This window comes from Macrobrachium nipponense, chromosome 9 (assembly GCF_015104395.2).
Source record: "Macrobrachium nipponense isolate FS-2020 chromosome 9, ASM1510439v2, whole genome shotgun sequence".
NCBI classification, from domain to species: Eukaryota; Metazoa; Arthropoda; class Malacostraca; order Decapoda; family Palaemonidae; genus Macrobrachium; species Macrobrachium nipponense.
The window spans coordinates 89,511,803-89,526,802 of record NC_061110.1 but is presented as its reverse complement, the minus strand read 5'-3'; the positions used below and the strand labels follow the sequence as shown (position 1 = coordinate 89,526,802).

Below are 15,000 nucleotides of genomic sequence, written 5' to 3'. Positions count from 1 at the left end.
CGTGGCCGTTGGGAGAGAGAGTGTTGGGGGGTGGCGGATGGGGGAGGGGGGGATTTGCACGGGGAGAAACATCAGATTAGTATTGACGAGCGGGAAAGTAGGACAAGGTTCCTAACTGGGAAAAGACAATAAAAGCTAAAATTAATGAGATTTTCAAAGGTTTTAATACATAGGATAACCTGAGAGTTAATAATAATGCAATAAATCAGTTTTTTCTTTTAGTTGACTACAGGATAAAGTTACATAAGATGGAGCGTTGGGGAAAGTTATTATCAGTAAAATCTCAGAATGAAGGAATTGGAATTGTTTTGAAATGAAATTTAATGTCACTGATTAAAGTATGGAAGAGATGGACGCGTGCGGAATGTGGGAGGAAATAACAGGCAAATAAAAAGATAATGAAAATGAAGCTGAAAAATGGGGGAAAAAACAAAGGTATTCGGATCGCTCCAGATCTTCGATCGCAGTAAAAGAATATGAAGGGATATATTAATCTCAAATAAACACTGTATCATGGGAGTAAAATATACGTCGCTGATATGAGAGGGAGGAAATAAAATTTATTGAAATTATTTGTTCGAAACAGATACCACAAAAAGGTAAGTTAAGAATTTAATGAGGCCTAACTTATAGTCGAAACCCCTGCTAGAAATAATACAATTTCCCTTCATTACCTTATCTCCTGTCTCAGCCTTTCATATTACGTCATTTTCCCTTGGCTTACCTGCAAAATAAAACAGAAATACAGTTAGACTTCTTTGAAAGCACTAAGATCTATTGGCATCAAGTAAAACCACGTAAAAATCCGTAAATATTCCCAAAGAATCCATTCCTTGATGAAGTCATATTCACCTTCATACATTAAGGACTGTCTCCAATCAAAGTTTTGAATGACAGAGTTTTTTCTAATTTCACAATAATAAAAAGGTTTCTAAAGTTATTTACAAAAAGAATTTCACTTAATAGATATCTGCAAGGATAATAGCATATCTTTAGTTATGTGCAATGAATACGACCAATGTTGCAACGTAAAACTACCGTTTAATATGGAATAAGTTATAAGTGCGCAGACAATGTGTAAGTCCTTACTGTTAACAATATGAAGAAATAAGGACCATTTAAACGAATGTTACAAGTGTCGGGAGGAGCCTTACAATCACTTACAACTGATTTGCATCTCAACGAAAACCAACTTCCTAATTATCTTTACACAGTGCTATCAACACCACAGCTATCATCATCATCGTCTTCTTTATCTGCAACAGCAAATAACAGCAGACACAGCCCTTTGCAGCGCCATTAAAGTGGCAGGGGGGTTGAAAAAAGACAATATTATTGTTACGACAAATGCACAGCCACCACAGCTGTCATCGAATGAAACTCTGTACTTTGGTTGGGTCGCTCGACTAAGAAGTTCTCTTATTATTATTATTATTATTATTAAATAACGTGAAGAACTTCCTAATCATGAAACATATCTCTGAAAAACTATAAAGGCCATACTGTGGCAAACAATTAAAAAGTGACAGAAACAATATCTTTCTGTAAGTAATCCCATAGGAAAGAAATTCACAAGAGATATTAAAATTTTGGTCAATGGAATGGAATATAGAATTCAGGCCCAAGGCCAAACGTTGGGACCTGTGAGGTCTTTCAGCTCTGGAAGGATAATTAAGGCTAAAAAGCTTTTAAAGGCGCAACAGGAGGAAAACATAGCAGTTGCACTGTTAAGAGACCGTGGAAAGTAAGATGAAAGAGAATATGAACAGAGGTACAGTAAAAGGAATGAAAGGGTTTGGAACTAGGGGCCGAAGGGACGTTGCAAAAAACCTGAAGTAATGCCTACAGTACATCACATGATGTGCACTGACGGTACTAAGCAACCGCCTCCCATCATCCCCTACGAAGAAATTTTGATCTAGAATATAATTAGTATCATTTTTGCAAACGGAGCCACCTGAAATGGCAGGAAAATTGGAAAATATGTTCAGCAAAATCCTGATCTAATTTTTTCCCAGTTTGTCCCTCAAGAATACCTTACTTTTTATTATCTAGATATAAGTAGTCTGATATCATTTCAGCCCATAAATTTAAATATAAATACAAAAAATCTGAAAGGATATATTTGTACTCACTGTTATCTTTCTATGTTCAAAACTTAAATAGAAATCAACAATATAAAAGACCCTTTCTAAAGAAAAAATTGTAAAAAAAAAGGTACTCACTGTTATCTTTATATATTCAAAACGTAAATGGAAACCAACAAGATAAAAGACCCCCTTCTCAAAAAAAAGAACTTATTAAAATAAATATAAAAAGAGAAAAAAGGGACTTGACCCCAGCCTAGCAAAAGCCAGCATTCCAACCATGTACTACTTCCTGGAACTCCTAATTTCACCTGATTCCGATTTCATTCGCACGTTGTGTTTTCCTCCAGGATGCAGGCGAGACGAACATCGTCCCTCCTCTGCATCATTGACACCTAAATGTTCGTCAGACTTCTTCCTCCCCACCGCGAGCTTTTGCTTTGCCTAAACATGTACGTATGTCCTACCTGGTCTTACCTGTTGACCAACCCGGAACTTGCTTCATCTCTAAGATTCTCTCTCTCTCTCTCTCTCATCTCTCATCTCTCTCTCCTCTCTCTCTCTCTCTCTCTCTCTCTCTCTCTCTCTCTCTCTCTCTCTCCTTTTTTTTTAGTAAGGATTCCAAAGTAAGCTCCTTGCTATAATAAACGAAATCTTTTTATTCTGCTTTTCATAATTTTTTTTTTTTTAGTACAGGATTTTTAGTCAAGATCTTACTAATCCTTGCTCTAGAAAATATTCATTTTTGTTCTGCAAGATTTCTATAAAAGAACCACAACTTTTTCTTGCTCAAAGTAATGACATTAATGTACACACACACACACACACACACACACACACACACACACACACATATATATATATATATATATATATATATATATATATATATATATATATATCTATTTATTTTTGCTTTTCAGAAAAAACCTTGAGAAATACGCAGATGGATTTCTAAAGCCATATTATGTAAGGAAACAAAAGCCTCTCTCTCTATTGCACTCTTTCTTTAATTTGTGGTTCTGATACTTTTTTGCGGTCAGCAGAATTACCTGGGTGAGTTCAGTTTAGCTGTTCGGCAAAATTACAAACGAGAATCCCAATTCTCTCATGGTCTGATAGCCCAGCAAAACCATTGGGCTGAATTCTATACAGAACCGTCCAGTCCAGCGATGAATCTTACTAAAATCTTAAGCAAGACCTTTTTTTTTCTATCTTATCGCGTTAAAACATGAAACTACTTTTTTTAATAATTATTAGTGCCATCTTGTTTATTATTATCATTATTATTATTATTATTATTATTATTATTATTATTATTATTATTTTATTATTATTATTATAAAAATACTCATAGTAGCATGAGTCTTAAAATGCAGAAACAAATCCACAGTTATGTAATTTTACATATATTTCATTTTCAAATATATGTACAATTACATAACTGTGGATTTGTTTCTGCATTATTATTATCGCTATTATTATTATCATTATTTCAGTAGATGAAACGTATTCAAATGGAACTAGCACACGAGGAGCCATTGACTCGAAATTCAAGCTTCCAAAGAATGTTGGTTTCAACCTCCCACCGCTAAAGACCCCCCAACACTGCAGCAGTATAACTGATCACGATACAGAGCCGGTGATTTTTCATCGCGGGGGGGGGGGGGGTGGAGACGCGAACCCGCCACATCTGAGTGGCATACCACGACGCTAATCACTTTTATCAGCGGAGCAACGGCAGTACCAGTAACAAAAATAGTAGAATCATTATTATATACGTCACCTAAATAATAGTTTTAAATAGGATCATTCACTGTGCTGTAAGGAGCAACATTGTTGAAATTAGTTTAACTTTAAATTCAAGCCTTCTCTCGCCCATTTACACAACCGTGACATTTACCAAGGAAAAAGTTGTATCATAGATTCAGATTAGTGTGCTTTATATTTAATAATTGGGGGAAAAATTAGCATAATTCTGCTTTCGTTAAGTCGTTATGTTAGCACTGATTCGTGATCATCACCAAAACTGCATTCGATTCAAAATGACAAATCTTCATTATTTCCGTCCTCTGACACGATCACAGAAGTTGATAGGAGTGGGGTACCCGGTTTTACACAAAGTATTTTGCATGACTTATTGTACTAATGAAGGCAACATAAAAAAATTAACGAGGAAAAAAACTTGTAAAAATAGTGTAATTAAGCGCCACTTTTATGCCGAAAGTTCGCCAAGATTCGCAATCAGCGAATATACCAAAAAAAGAAGAAGTGAATTCTCTGCATCCCCCACACAATGTCTAGGTATCCGTGTTCCCCATTATCGAATTTTTGTGGAACTCAGACATTATCTAATCCTTTTGTTTGTTTGTTTGTATGCTGTTGTTACGTTGCATGGAACCAGCGGTTATTCAGCAACGGGACCAACGGCTTTACGTGACTTCCAAACCACGTCGAGAGTGAACTTCTGTCACCAGAAATACACATCTCTCACACCTCAGTGGAATACCCGAGAATCGAACTCGCGGCCACCGAGTGGCAGCCCAAGACCATACCGATCGCGCCACTGGGGCGATATCTAATCCTTTTATTCTAAGTTTCCTAACCACTTCATTTTCAAAATCATCAACTTGCTTGATTATATACAATCTGCAGCAAAACTCCAAAACCTGAAAATCCATTTTCCAATTTGTTTTTGAATTAATGAGAATAGAATCCTTTACATTTTTGTTCCCTTCGCCTAAATTTCAATATTTGGGAGCCCTTTTCTTTCCGGTCCATCAGGAATGTCATCATCAAATTTAGGCCAATGACCAATCGCTGGGACCTATGAGGTCATTTAGCGCTGAGAAAGGAATTGGATAGAAAAGTTTGAAAGGAGCAACAGGAGAAAAACCTCAAAGCAGTTGCTCTATGAGACGATTGCTATAGTAGATTCACTCAACCGTGCATTTGATGTCTAGACCCGTCCCTTGCGATGCTCCTGTCTGGCTGTTGATAAGCCAATCACAGAGCTAGAAACTCTCAGACTCTCTCGAGAGAGTTCACACAGGCAGGCTGTATGTTCCACCTATCCTGAGGGATACTTTTGAAAGACGTATCCCTCAGGAGAGGTGGAACATAGATCCTACCCATGTGAACTCTCGAGAGAGACTGAAAGTGTGATTGGCTTATCAACAGCCAATCAGGAGCGTCGTAAGGGACGGGCCCAGACATCAAAAGCACGGTTGATGTGAATCAACAATAGGAGAGGATGGAAAGTAAGACGGAAGAATAAGAATATGAACGGAGGTACAGTAAAAAGGAATGAAAGTGATTGCAACTAGGGACAACGCTGCGAAGAACCTTAAGTAACGCCTACAGTACACCGCGGGAGGTGCATTGATGGCACTGACCCCCTTATGGGGCATTTCACCAGGTGACAATGGAGCATTTAGAAAAGAGAGAGATTAAGTAAGCTCATATAGTTCCATAAACCGACAGTCTTATTAGAGTGTCTCTTTCACTTCTTTTGTAAAATCCGAATGGCCAGATTCTCTATAAAAAAAAAAAATAAAAAAAAATAAGGGACGACCATTCCAAAGTTCACGTGACTGAATATAATTTTCCTTCCAAGAAGATAAGAATTTCTTGGAGGTGCTGACAAGCAATTCTTTTCATAGCAGTTTTCAAAAACTTTTACCAGGAACTAACCAACCGGTTTTACTTTCAGGCGTCCCCCCCCCCCCCCCACCTTCTCTCTCTCTCTCGTCTCTCCTCATCCTCTCTTCTCGTCTCTCTCTGTCTTTGGCGTGATGAACAAAAACCCCTTCTGAGAACAGCATAGAATCTAGAATTTAGGCCAAAGCCCAGGCGCTGGGACCTCTCAGGTCATTGAGCGCTGAAACGGAAACTTGACAGCAAAAATGTTCGAGAGGTGTAACAGTAGGAAAAACTCGCTGTCTTAAGTGCTAAGGCAGCTCTTAACTTGGATGGTGTTTGCAACCTCTCTCAGTGAGTAGAGATTCATTTTTCTTTTCTCTCTCTCCAGTTCTTTTTTCCCCTCTCTGTGTAAATACCGCTTTCAACAGCGTTTTTTTTTTTTTTTTTTCTTTCAAAAGCTGCTTTTTTCGGTATTTACAGGGTGCGTTCCATCTGGTATTAACCACTCGACGAAAAGTGGCCATTAGTTTGATCGTTTCTTCAATCTGCTTGCGTTAAAATTAACCTCAAGCGTTCGGAAAAGTTCATGATGCTATGATCGACTTTCGTGTGCAGAAATTTGTTCCCGTCCTCCATTCAAGATTCTAGATAGAATCAAAACTATCCACAGGGAAGCTGCTCTTTTCATCATAACCAAAATCCTCAGTCCCTGGCAACAAATTGAGAACATTAGAATCCTTTGAAAGCCAGGGCGCTTTTACTCAGTATCTCAAGAGTATAAAGAACAGGTTTTGACACCACTGCACTCTTATCAAGCAACGAAGTTCAACATTTTGAGACAATCGGACGAGTTATAAGGTTTATTGGTATAGTATCTGGTATCCTGAAATCTCGCTCGAAAGACCGGGGTTCGGTCCCACGGTGAGTCAGAAACGTGTGTATATATATATATATATATATATATATATATATATATATTATATATATTATATATATTAAATATATATGATATATCCTAATATTTATATAAATATATATAAATAATATATATAAATTAATATATATATATATATATATATATATATATATATATATATATATAATATATAGTAATAATATATACGTGTGTCTTTGTGTGCGCGTACCAACCGTTGCTTGCAAGTAGTTAATAGTTAATGGATGTCCAATGATAGAGTCGATACTCTATACAACTTCTTCGTAAACGACAGTGTGGTTGATATCTAATTACTACATTTCATACCGAGAAGTCTGGTGGCTGTAGCGCTCACATAATATATAATGCAAGCCAGGGAATGAGAGAGAAGGGAACAATTCCAGGGAACTCTTTGGCGTACTCGTCTGAGGAGGCAGCGGTGGCGGTTTCCTCGTGAAATGGCATCGTTCCTCCTGAGAATTCCCTCAAGTGATGAGAAAGGAGTTTTGGAGACACAAAAAAGACAGCAGGTTACAGGAGGGAACGATGAGACTTCTCTTGCAACGAACGACGGATGAGAATTGCATACAGGCACTAAGTCGCTTTATTGTTTATTCCATTTGAGTCTGATTCCTGATACGGAGAAGAATGCAGGATATAGAATTTAGGCCAAAGGCTAAGCCCTGGGACATATGTGGTCATTCAGCCGTCAAACGGAAAATGACAGCGAAAAATCGGAAGGTGTAAAAGGAGGAAAACCTCACATTTGCACACTATGAAACAATTGTTAGAGAGGGTGGAGAGTAAGATGGAAGAAAGAGAATATGAATGGAAGTATGGTATAAGGAAAGAAAGGGCTTGCAGCCTACAGTGCACAGCATGAGGTGCACTGACGAAATACCCCACTAAGGGCGATTACTGATACATCCTCAGTGCATTATCGTGACGTAAATACCGTGAAGTGATCGAGATGCCATTGTTTTTGTTTTCCTTTATAAAAATGGCACCCATCCTTCTCCTTGCAATTCGAGGGTGAAAATATGGAGGCCAATTCTATTGTACCTACGAGCCCACACACACTGCATAACAGCCATCGACGGAAAGGGAAATTAAGAATATGAGATCCGACAACCAAGCTGAGCGGATGGGGAAGAAAACGGAATTTGATTCTGGATTCTGATCACTCGAGTTGGTTTGTGGAAGCAGTGCCTTTGTGACGGCTCCCCCCGAATTCTTCCTTTTCCACTTGTTCTTTATGACCTTCCTCGTTTCACCCGGTCTTTCTTCCCTGAACAATAGGTTCACACTTATCTCTTTTTCTTTCTTTTTATTTTTATTTTCTTTGTGTGAATAAAAATCTTTTCCGAGGTCGCTGATGGTTTTGCATAATTTGTGTAAGAGAGAGAGAGAGAGAGAGAGAGAGAGAGAGAGAGAGAGAGAGAGAGAGAGAGAGAGAGAGAGAGAGTTTTTTGGCACTTGCTAATCCAAGGAATAGAACAGTAATTAATTGGAAAACCCACAGCTCATTACAAACAAGTTTGTTTGTGCGGAGAAATCTGGAGAATCGGTGAAGGATAATCTTCGGATATCGTCTTGTCAGTTTTTTATTTATTTATTTATTTATTTATTTTACGCCTTGTGTGGCTATTCGCCTCTAAAGTTTCAAAATTAGTCTACTGCCTATCTACTAATCATCTTTCTTTTTCCCTTTCTTGTTTATTTGATTGTTTCAGAGACAAAAAAAGGGGGGCAAGGAAAAGTGTTCTCCCAAATTCGATTGGTATCGGCCGAGATTCCCCTGTTCCGTTCGTTCCAGGCTCCTGGATCTATCTATCCCCATTTCCAGTCGGGAGTCTTAACAGCTCCAGCAAATGGACACGCAGGAAGCCTCCGTTCCCCATCAGCTGAATTCATTTCCTTAATCCTCGCATTATTTGGTGAAGAGGCCTCCCATTTCCATAACCTGAGTTTATACGACCCTATGTGACTTGCAACTTAAGGGATGGTCGGCGTAATCGACTCACGCACAGACAGCAGGAGGAGGAGGAGGAGGAGGAAGGAGGAGGAGCAGGAGCAGGAGCAGGAGAAGGAGGAGCAGAGGCAGGAGCAGAGGCAGGAGCAGAAGCAAGAGCAAGAGCAAGAGCAGGAGCAGGAGCAGGAGCAGGAGCAGGAGCAAGGAGCAGGAGCAGGAGCAGGAGCAGGCGGAGCAGGATCAGGAGGAGCAGGAGGAGTAGGAGCAGCAGCAGCAGTAGCAGCAGGAGGAGGAGGAAGGGAGGAACAAGGAAGGAGGGGGAATGTAGGAGGTGGAGGAGGAAAAACAAGGAAGGAGGGAGAATGGTGGAAGAGAGATGGAGGATAAAAGGAGGGAGAGTTGGAGGAGAAAGTGAGAATAAAAGGAGGAGGAGGAGGAGGAGGAGGAGGAGGAGGAGGAGGAGGAGGAGGAGGAGGAGGAGGAGGAGGAGGAGCAGGAGCAGGAGCAGCAGCAGGAAAAAGGCCACAAAGACAGCCAGACAGACAAACAAGTCAGAAAGACAGTCATGTAGCCAGTCCTTGAAGACTGACTACCTGTTTGTCTGTCTGTCCATCGCATTTTAAAATTTTAGTTATTATTTTTTTATTGTTCTCCGGATTAAAATTTTACTGCTTTTGAAATAATTTTTTGAAATGTCCATGAAAATTATGGCATTGCATATATTGCAACTTCAGTCTCAGATAGCATATAGTAATTCCTTTCTTGTTGGTCCAACAAGAAAGGAAGTACATGCTATCTCAGGCTGAAGATGCAATATATGCAATGTCATCATTTTCATGGACATTTTAAAAAAATTATTTCAAAAGCAGTAAAATTTCAATCCGGAGAAAAAAAATAATAACTAAAATTTTAAAATGCGATGAAATTGTTGAAGAAATCATTATCGACAAGACATAAGACGTAAAAACAATTATTCTGTGATCTGTCAAATGTCGGCTATGAGTGAATGTTGGCAGAAAAGGCAAGGATAGTGTACTAACAATCATTATTAATATTATTATCATTATTATTATTATTATTATTATTATTTATATTATTATTATTATTATTATTATTAGTGTTCAGAAGATGAGCCCTATTCGTGTGGAACAAGCGCACAGGAGCCAATATCTTGAAATCCAAGCTTCCAAACAATATGGTGTTCATTAGGGAAATTCAGAAAGAGATCTCACTTATCAAAAAGAAACAATAAACTAACAAATAGATAAAAATGTACTGAAATGTAAAAAAGGAGAGAAAATTGTGTCTTTTCAAGATAGCACACCGCATCCATCATTTCTGCCTGATAACTTGTCCCTAGTACAAGCTGACGTGCCTTGCATACAGAAGGGTCTGTGAAACCAAATCATGCCTTGCAATGAAAAGCAATTCTCGATTCAACATGTGGAGGGTGAATGTGGCATGTGGCAAATGCCTTTATTCTGTTTTCCTCTGACGCAATTTCCTCTCATGACGAACGGTAATTATCTACCGGGCTCTGGTTTCATTCACGGGATTAAAAATGTGAACCATGATAGCTGGCAGTGCGAAATGTTTTCTGTTCTAGCAAATCTTCAACACCAAACGAACTGCGAAATCGGCAAAACCTTCACTGACGGACACAGTTTCGTGACTTTCGCGATTCGTGACATTTCCCGTAAATAAAGAAAAGTTCCATTACCGAAAGAATGCTAACACAAATATTACCTACGTTTGTATAAGTCTGTGTAACGATTTGTTCACTTTGCCTGATAATCACAAAGTTCTATTTGACTTCAGTTACATTTTAAGTGATCAGTTTGACAATATACACCGTATTGTTTGGAAGCTTGAATTTCAAGTCAGTGGCCCCTGTGGTGGGTTTGTTCCACATGAATAGGGTTCATCTTCTCAATAATAATAATAATAATAATAATAATAATAATAATAATAATAATAATAATAATAATAATAATAATAATAATAATAATAATAATAATTATGCTCCAATATCATAAATAATTTATAATATTTGGGGTTAGAGAACATAAATGTTCTCTGCAAAATTAAAAGTACATAAGTAAATGGATAATAAACACGTAAGTAAAAAATAGAAAAATAAAATAATAATTAAATAAGTATAAATTAAACTGATTAAGTTAATACATAATCAAATGAGTAAATAAAAAATAAATAGATATATGTTTAAATAAATAAACAAATAAGTGAATAAGTATAAAAATAATAAGAATATAATATATATATATATAGTATATATATATAAATACATTATATATATAAATAGATATAAAATATATAGTAATATATATATATATATATATATATATATATATATATATATATATTATATAGTAAATGTTTCCTATTTTTTCACTCCTACACCTGGGTCCGTCCACGTCTCTCACCCAGCTTAAGTAACCGAGCCCGCTTTTTCTCCATAAAGATAAACAACTTTCACGAATCGCTATTATTTGTCACTTGGGTGCAAATGCCCTTTCAAAAAAAGTATAGAGATTTCTCTCTCTGCTCTCCTCCCTTATATTCCATTTTATTTTATTTTATTTTGCCTGGTAATGACAGATTTTTCCTTATATTTTCCAGCTTTGGAATCACTTCAAAAAAAATGAATAAAAAGCTATACAGATTTCTCACTCTGCTCTCCTCCCTTTTATCTTATTTTATTCTATTTTATTCTATTTTCCCAGGTAATAACAGATTTTTCCTATTTTACGATTTCCCAGCTTCGGAACCACACTGCTTTGGCTTGTTTTATGCCCTAATTTTATATTCGGTGGCGAATAGTTTTTCTTACCTTTCGAAATTATTGGATGTAGTTCGAAAGATTTGTAAAAGTTAGCTAATTTTAAAATGGATCAAATTCATCATTTATCACCTCCATTATCCATATGGATATGTCATTCACTTATCATTAATTCATTATTTCATTTGTCCATTATTCATTCAGATAAAATTTATCATTTATCACCTCCATTATTCATATGGATATGTCATTCACTTACCATTAATTCATTATTTCATTTGTCCATTATTCATTCAGCTATATATCTATTTATCTGGTTTAGTAAGTAATATATGTAATCATTGAAGAATCAATATATCATTGGAAAACAGTTTAAACCTACTATGAAAACCTGATGAAATATATGAAATCAATATATTTCCGCAATACGGAACTGAAGGAGGAACGAAATATATACGAACACGTTATTATAGATTATTTCTTTCAACCTTTTTACTATTATTATTATTATTATTATTATTATTATTATTATTATTATTATTATTATTATTATTATTATTATTATTATTATTATTATTATATATACATACGTGAGCGTGCGTGCGTGCGTGTGTGTAATCGCAGGTTCCCCAAGAGCAATTATAAACAAAGAGACAGTACATGACGTATTTTATTCCAGAAATATATGCAATAAATAGCTCAGAAGGCTTTTGGTAACAGAGTTACGATATCAGATGCAAATAAATCTGCATAATCTTCCGCAGGTATATATACTGCAGGTGTTTGTTGGGGGGTAGGGGGGGGGGGGGGGAGCCGTAAATTACTGCTGCCCCTGATAAATTCCTTAGAAATTAGATCGCATCGGGGAAAGAGGTTAAATCCATACTATAAAACTTGAAAGGATGACTTTGAGGGGCTGTAATAATGACGATGAGAATTTCATCATTTTACGATGATGCTGTTGTTGTTGTTGTTGATGTTATGTCTGAAATGATGAAGACTTTGAAATGATGACTGGCAATGGGAAAAAATACAAAATGGCAATCTTTCATGGCCTTCCTTAGAAGAATTTTCAGAACCATGTTAGGAAGTTTTCGCACGACTCACATATATACATATATATAATATATATATATATATATTATCTATATATATATATATATATATATATATATAAATATATAAATAAATATATATATATATATATATATATATATATATATATATATATATATATATATATATATAAGTGATACGTCACCTGGGGGATAATAATTTCCAATTTTGTGTAAGTAATTTCTGCGCTTTGATGAATTGGAGATTAAGAGAGATTCGTAGCTAAATAGTAAATGCGTTCGCGCGCGTGTGTGTGTGTTATCAATGACATTCCTTAATTGCAGTTAAAACCAATAAAAAAAAAAGTCGCAATAAACAATTCTTAGAAATCGCAAGTAATGACGAGAAGACAGACGGGGACAGACAAAGCGATGCCATTATCTAACCCGGACTGCAAGACAGCGCGAAAATTCTTCTTTATTATCGAAGCCGCCAAAATCCTCTCATTCATTGTCCCCCCGGATACCAAAAATGACTCATCGATGACTCCGGTAACAGGTAAATTCAATTAGAGCGACGACAGAAGGGAAAACTTGCAACAACGGAGAGAAAGGACAGGACGCACCTGCTCAAACAACAGCGAGAGGGGCAGGGAAAGGTGCCCCATCAGGGGGATTTTTGCGGATGGTTTTGTGCCCGCTGACACCTCTTCGGAGGAGGAGGAGGTGGGGGAGAAAGAAGAGGAAAAATAAGAGGAGGAGGAGGAGGAGGAAGAAGACTAGGAGGAGAAGGAGGAGGAGGAAGAAGACTAGGAGGAGAAGGAGGAGGAAGAAGAAGAAGAAAACTAAGAGGAAGCGGAAGAGGAAGAGGAGTAGGAGGGGGAGGAGGAGGAGGAAGACTAGGAGGCGGAGGAGGAAGACTAGGAGGCGGAGGAGGAAGCGGAAGAGGAGGAGGAAGGATAGGAGGAAGATTAGGAGGCGGAGGAGGAAGACTAGGAGGCGGAGGAGGAGGAGGAGGAAGCGGAAGAGGAGGAGGAAGACTAGGAGGCGGTGGAGGAGGAGGAGGAAGCGGAAGAGGAGGAGGAAGACTAGGAGGAAGACTAGGAGGAGGAGGAAGACTAGGAGGAGGGGGAGGAGGAAGACTAGGAGGATGAGGAGGTGATGAAGGAAAAGGAAAAGGAAAAGGAAAAGGAAAAGGAAGAAGGAGGAGGAGGAGGGGGAGGAGGAGGAGGACACCTTGAGAAGACGATTGTAAACCTCTTGAGACATAGATCATGGCTAAGAAGGCTTTCTCATGCAGACAGGTAGTTGCAAAAATAGGATGATATTGTGATACTGACCACAGCTAAAAATCTTTCGTCGTGCAGAAAAAGGAGTTGTCAAATGGATGAAGATCTCCCGTTTGGTCTATTCCAGAAGCCTCCCAAATTGGTTCGTTCGGCCGTTTCAGATTAAGCCAGCCTTGGCCAGCCTTGTGCTGGTACGTACGGGCTTTTGCTCCTCGGAAGCCGGTGAGCCTAAGTAGGTATTTCATGAATTCTCAGGCCAAAAAACGCTAATCTAAAATTGGAATTTCTCTCAAAGGTAACGAAATGACCATCCTCCTTTCACAAATGGGTACCAAGAATCGAGGAAAACAGATAAAAGAATATACGAACATATTCTAATAGATCAGGATGAATCGATATATCAAGCTAATGGATGCTACAGCAATGAAGTATATTTCTTAACCTCTTCACCTTTAAGTCCGTGAATAGAATCCTAATCTCAAACACGTCACGAATGTCCTTTATTCAGTTCATTAACAAGGACATATCGTCAATCTCCAGTACGTTACAGCTGTCAGCTCGGATGGAGAGAGGACCGGGCAGTTGACTGGCTAATTGAAGAAGAGAGGATCTCTCTCTCTCTCTCTCTCTCTCTCTCTCTCTCAACGTTTTCAGAAGTTTATCAGCATCCAAATCTCTATACTTACTTCCGTCTCGAATTGGCTTCTTCAAGTCTGTCATGGGGTTTCTGTTTGGTCTGATTATTTGGAACTGCTTTTTCGAGATTCGTTAGACTTTTATCATGACCTTTTCATGGCCACGTAGGGTATTCACGTCACTGCATTCTCTCATGCAGACTGTGGTCGAGGCAAGAAGAGCATCGACCTAGCAAGGACTGGCGATAAAAAAATAAGTTGGACCAAACAAGAGTAATGATCAGGATTTTTATGTTTTCAATCAATCATTCTAGTCATTTCTAAAACTCGAGTCGCTCCTACACACCGAAGGGGACTTCGACCTTCATAAGCCTCAAGAGGGTTGTGTTACCGTCCAAGAAGGAAAATTCTGACTGCACTGCTAAGACAGAACATTAGCATAAAAGTGACATCATCGTTTAACAAGAAAACTGCTGAAATACAGATAAAAGTTACTGACTTTTGATCCAATGAAAATAACAATGATAATGATAAAGCTTACAAAATTCACTGGTCCCGACATTATCCCTCGCGTCAAAAAATTTCA

The 15,000-nt window shown here is 37.8% G+C and overlaps 2 protein-coding genes across 10 annotated transcripts in view; one reads left to right on the top strand and one right to left on the bottom strand.

Moving 5' to 3' along the window:
* The window catches only part of LOC135218566 (sodium/potassium/calcium exchanger 2-like), a 490,480-nt gene that overhangs the window by 343,666 nt on the left and 131,814 nt on the right, over positions 1-15,000 (bottom strand). The gene's annotated exons all lie outside the window — the stretch shown is intronic.
* On the top strand, positions 8,666-13,644 carry LOC135218142 (acanthoscurrin-2-like). Its single transcript, XM_064254290.1, has 2 exons — positions 8,666-8,966; positions 13,208-13,644. The coding sequence occupies exons 1-2, from the start codon at positions 8,666-8,668 to the stop codon at positions 13,642-13,644; spliced, it is 738 nt and encodes a 245-aa protein (XP_064110360.1).

What these genes read in the sequence shown, in the direction of transcription:
- LOC135218142 (XM_064254290.1), top strand. Translation starts at nt 8,666, where the DNA reads ATGGTCGGCGTAATCGACTCACGCACAGACAGCAGGAGGAGGAGGAGG. An exon ending in AAGGAGGGGGAATGTAGGAG is followed by an intron (nt 8,967 to 13,207) that starts GTGGAGGAGGAA and finishes ACCTCTTCGGAG; the next exon opens with GAGGAGGAGGTGGGGGAGAA.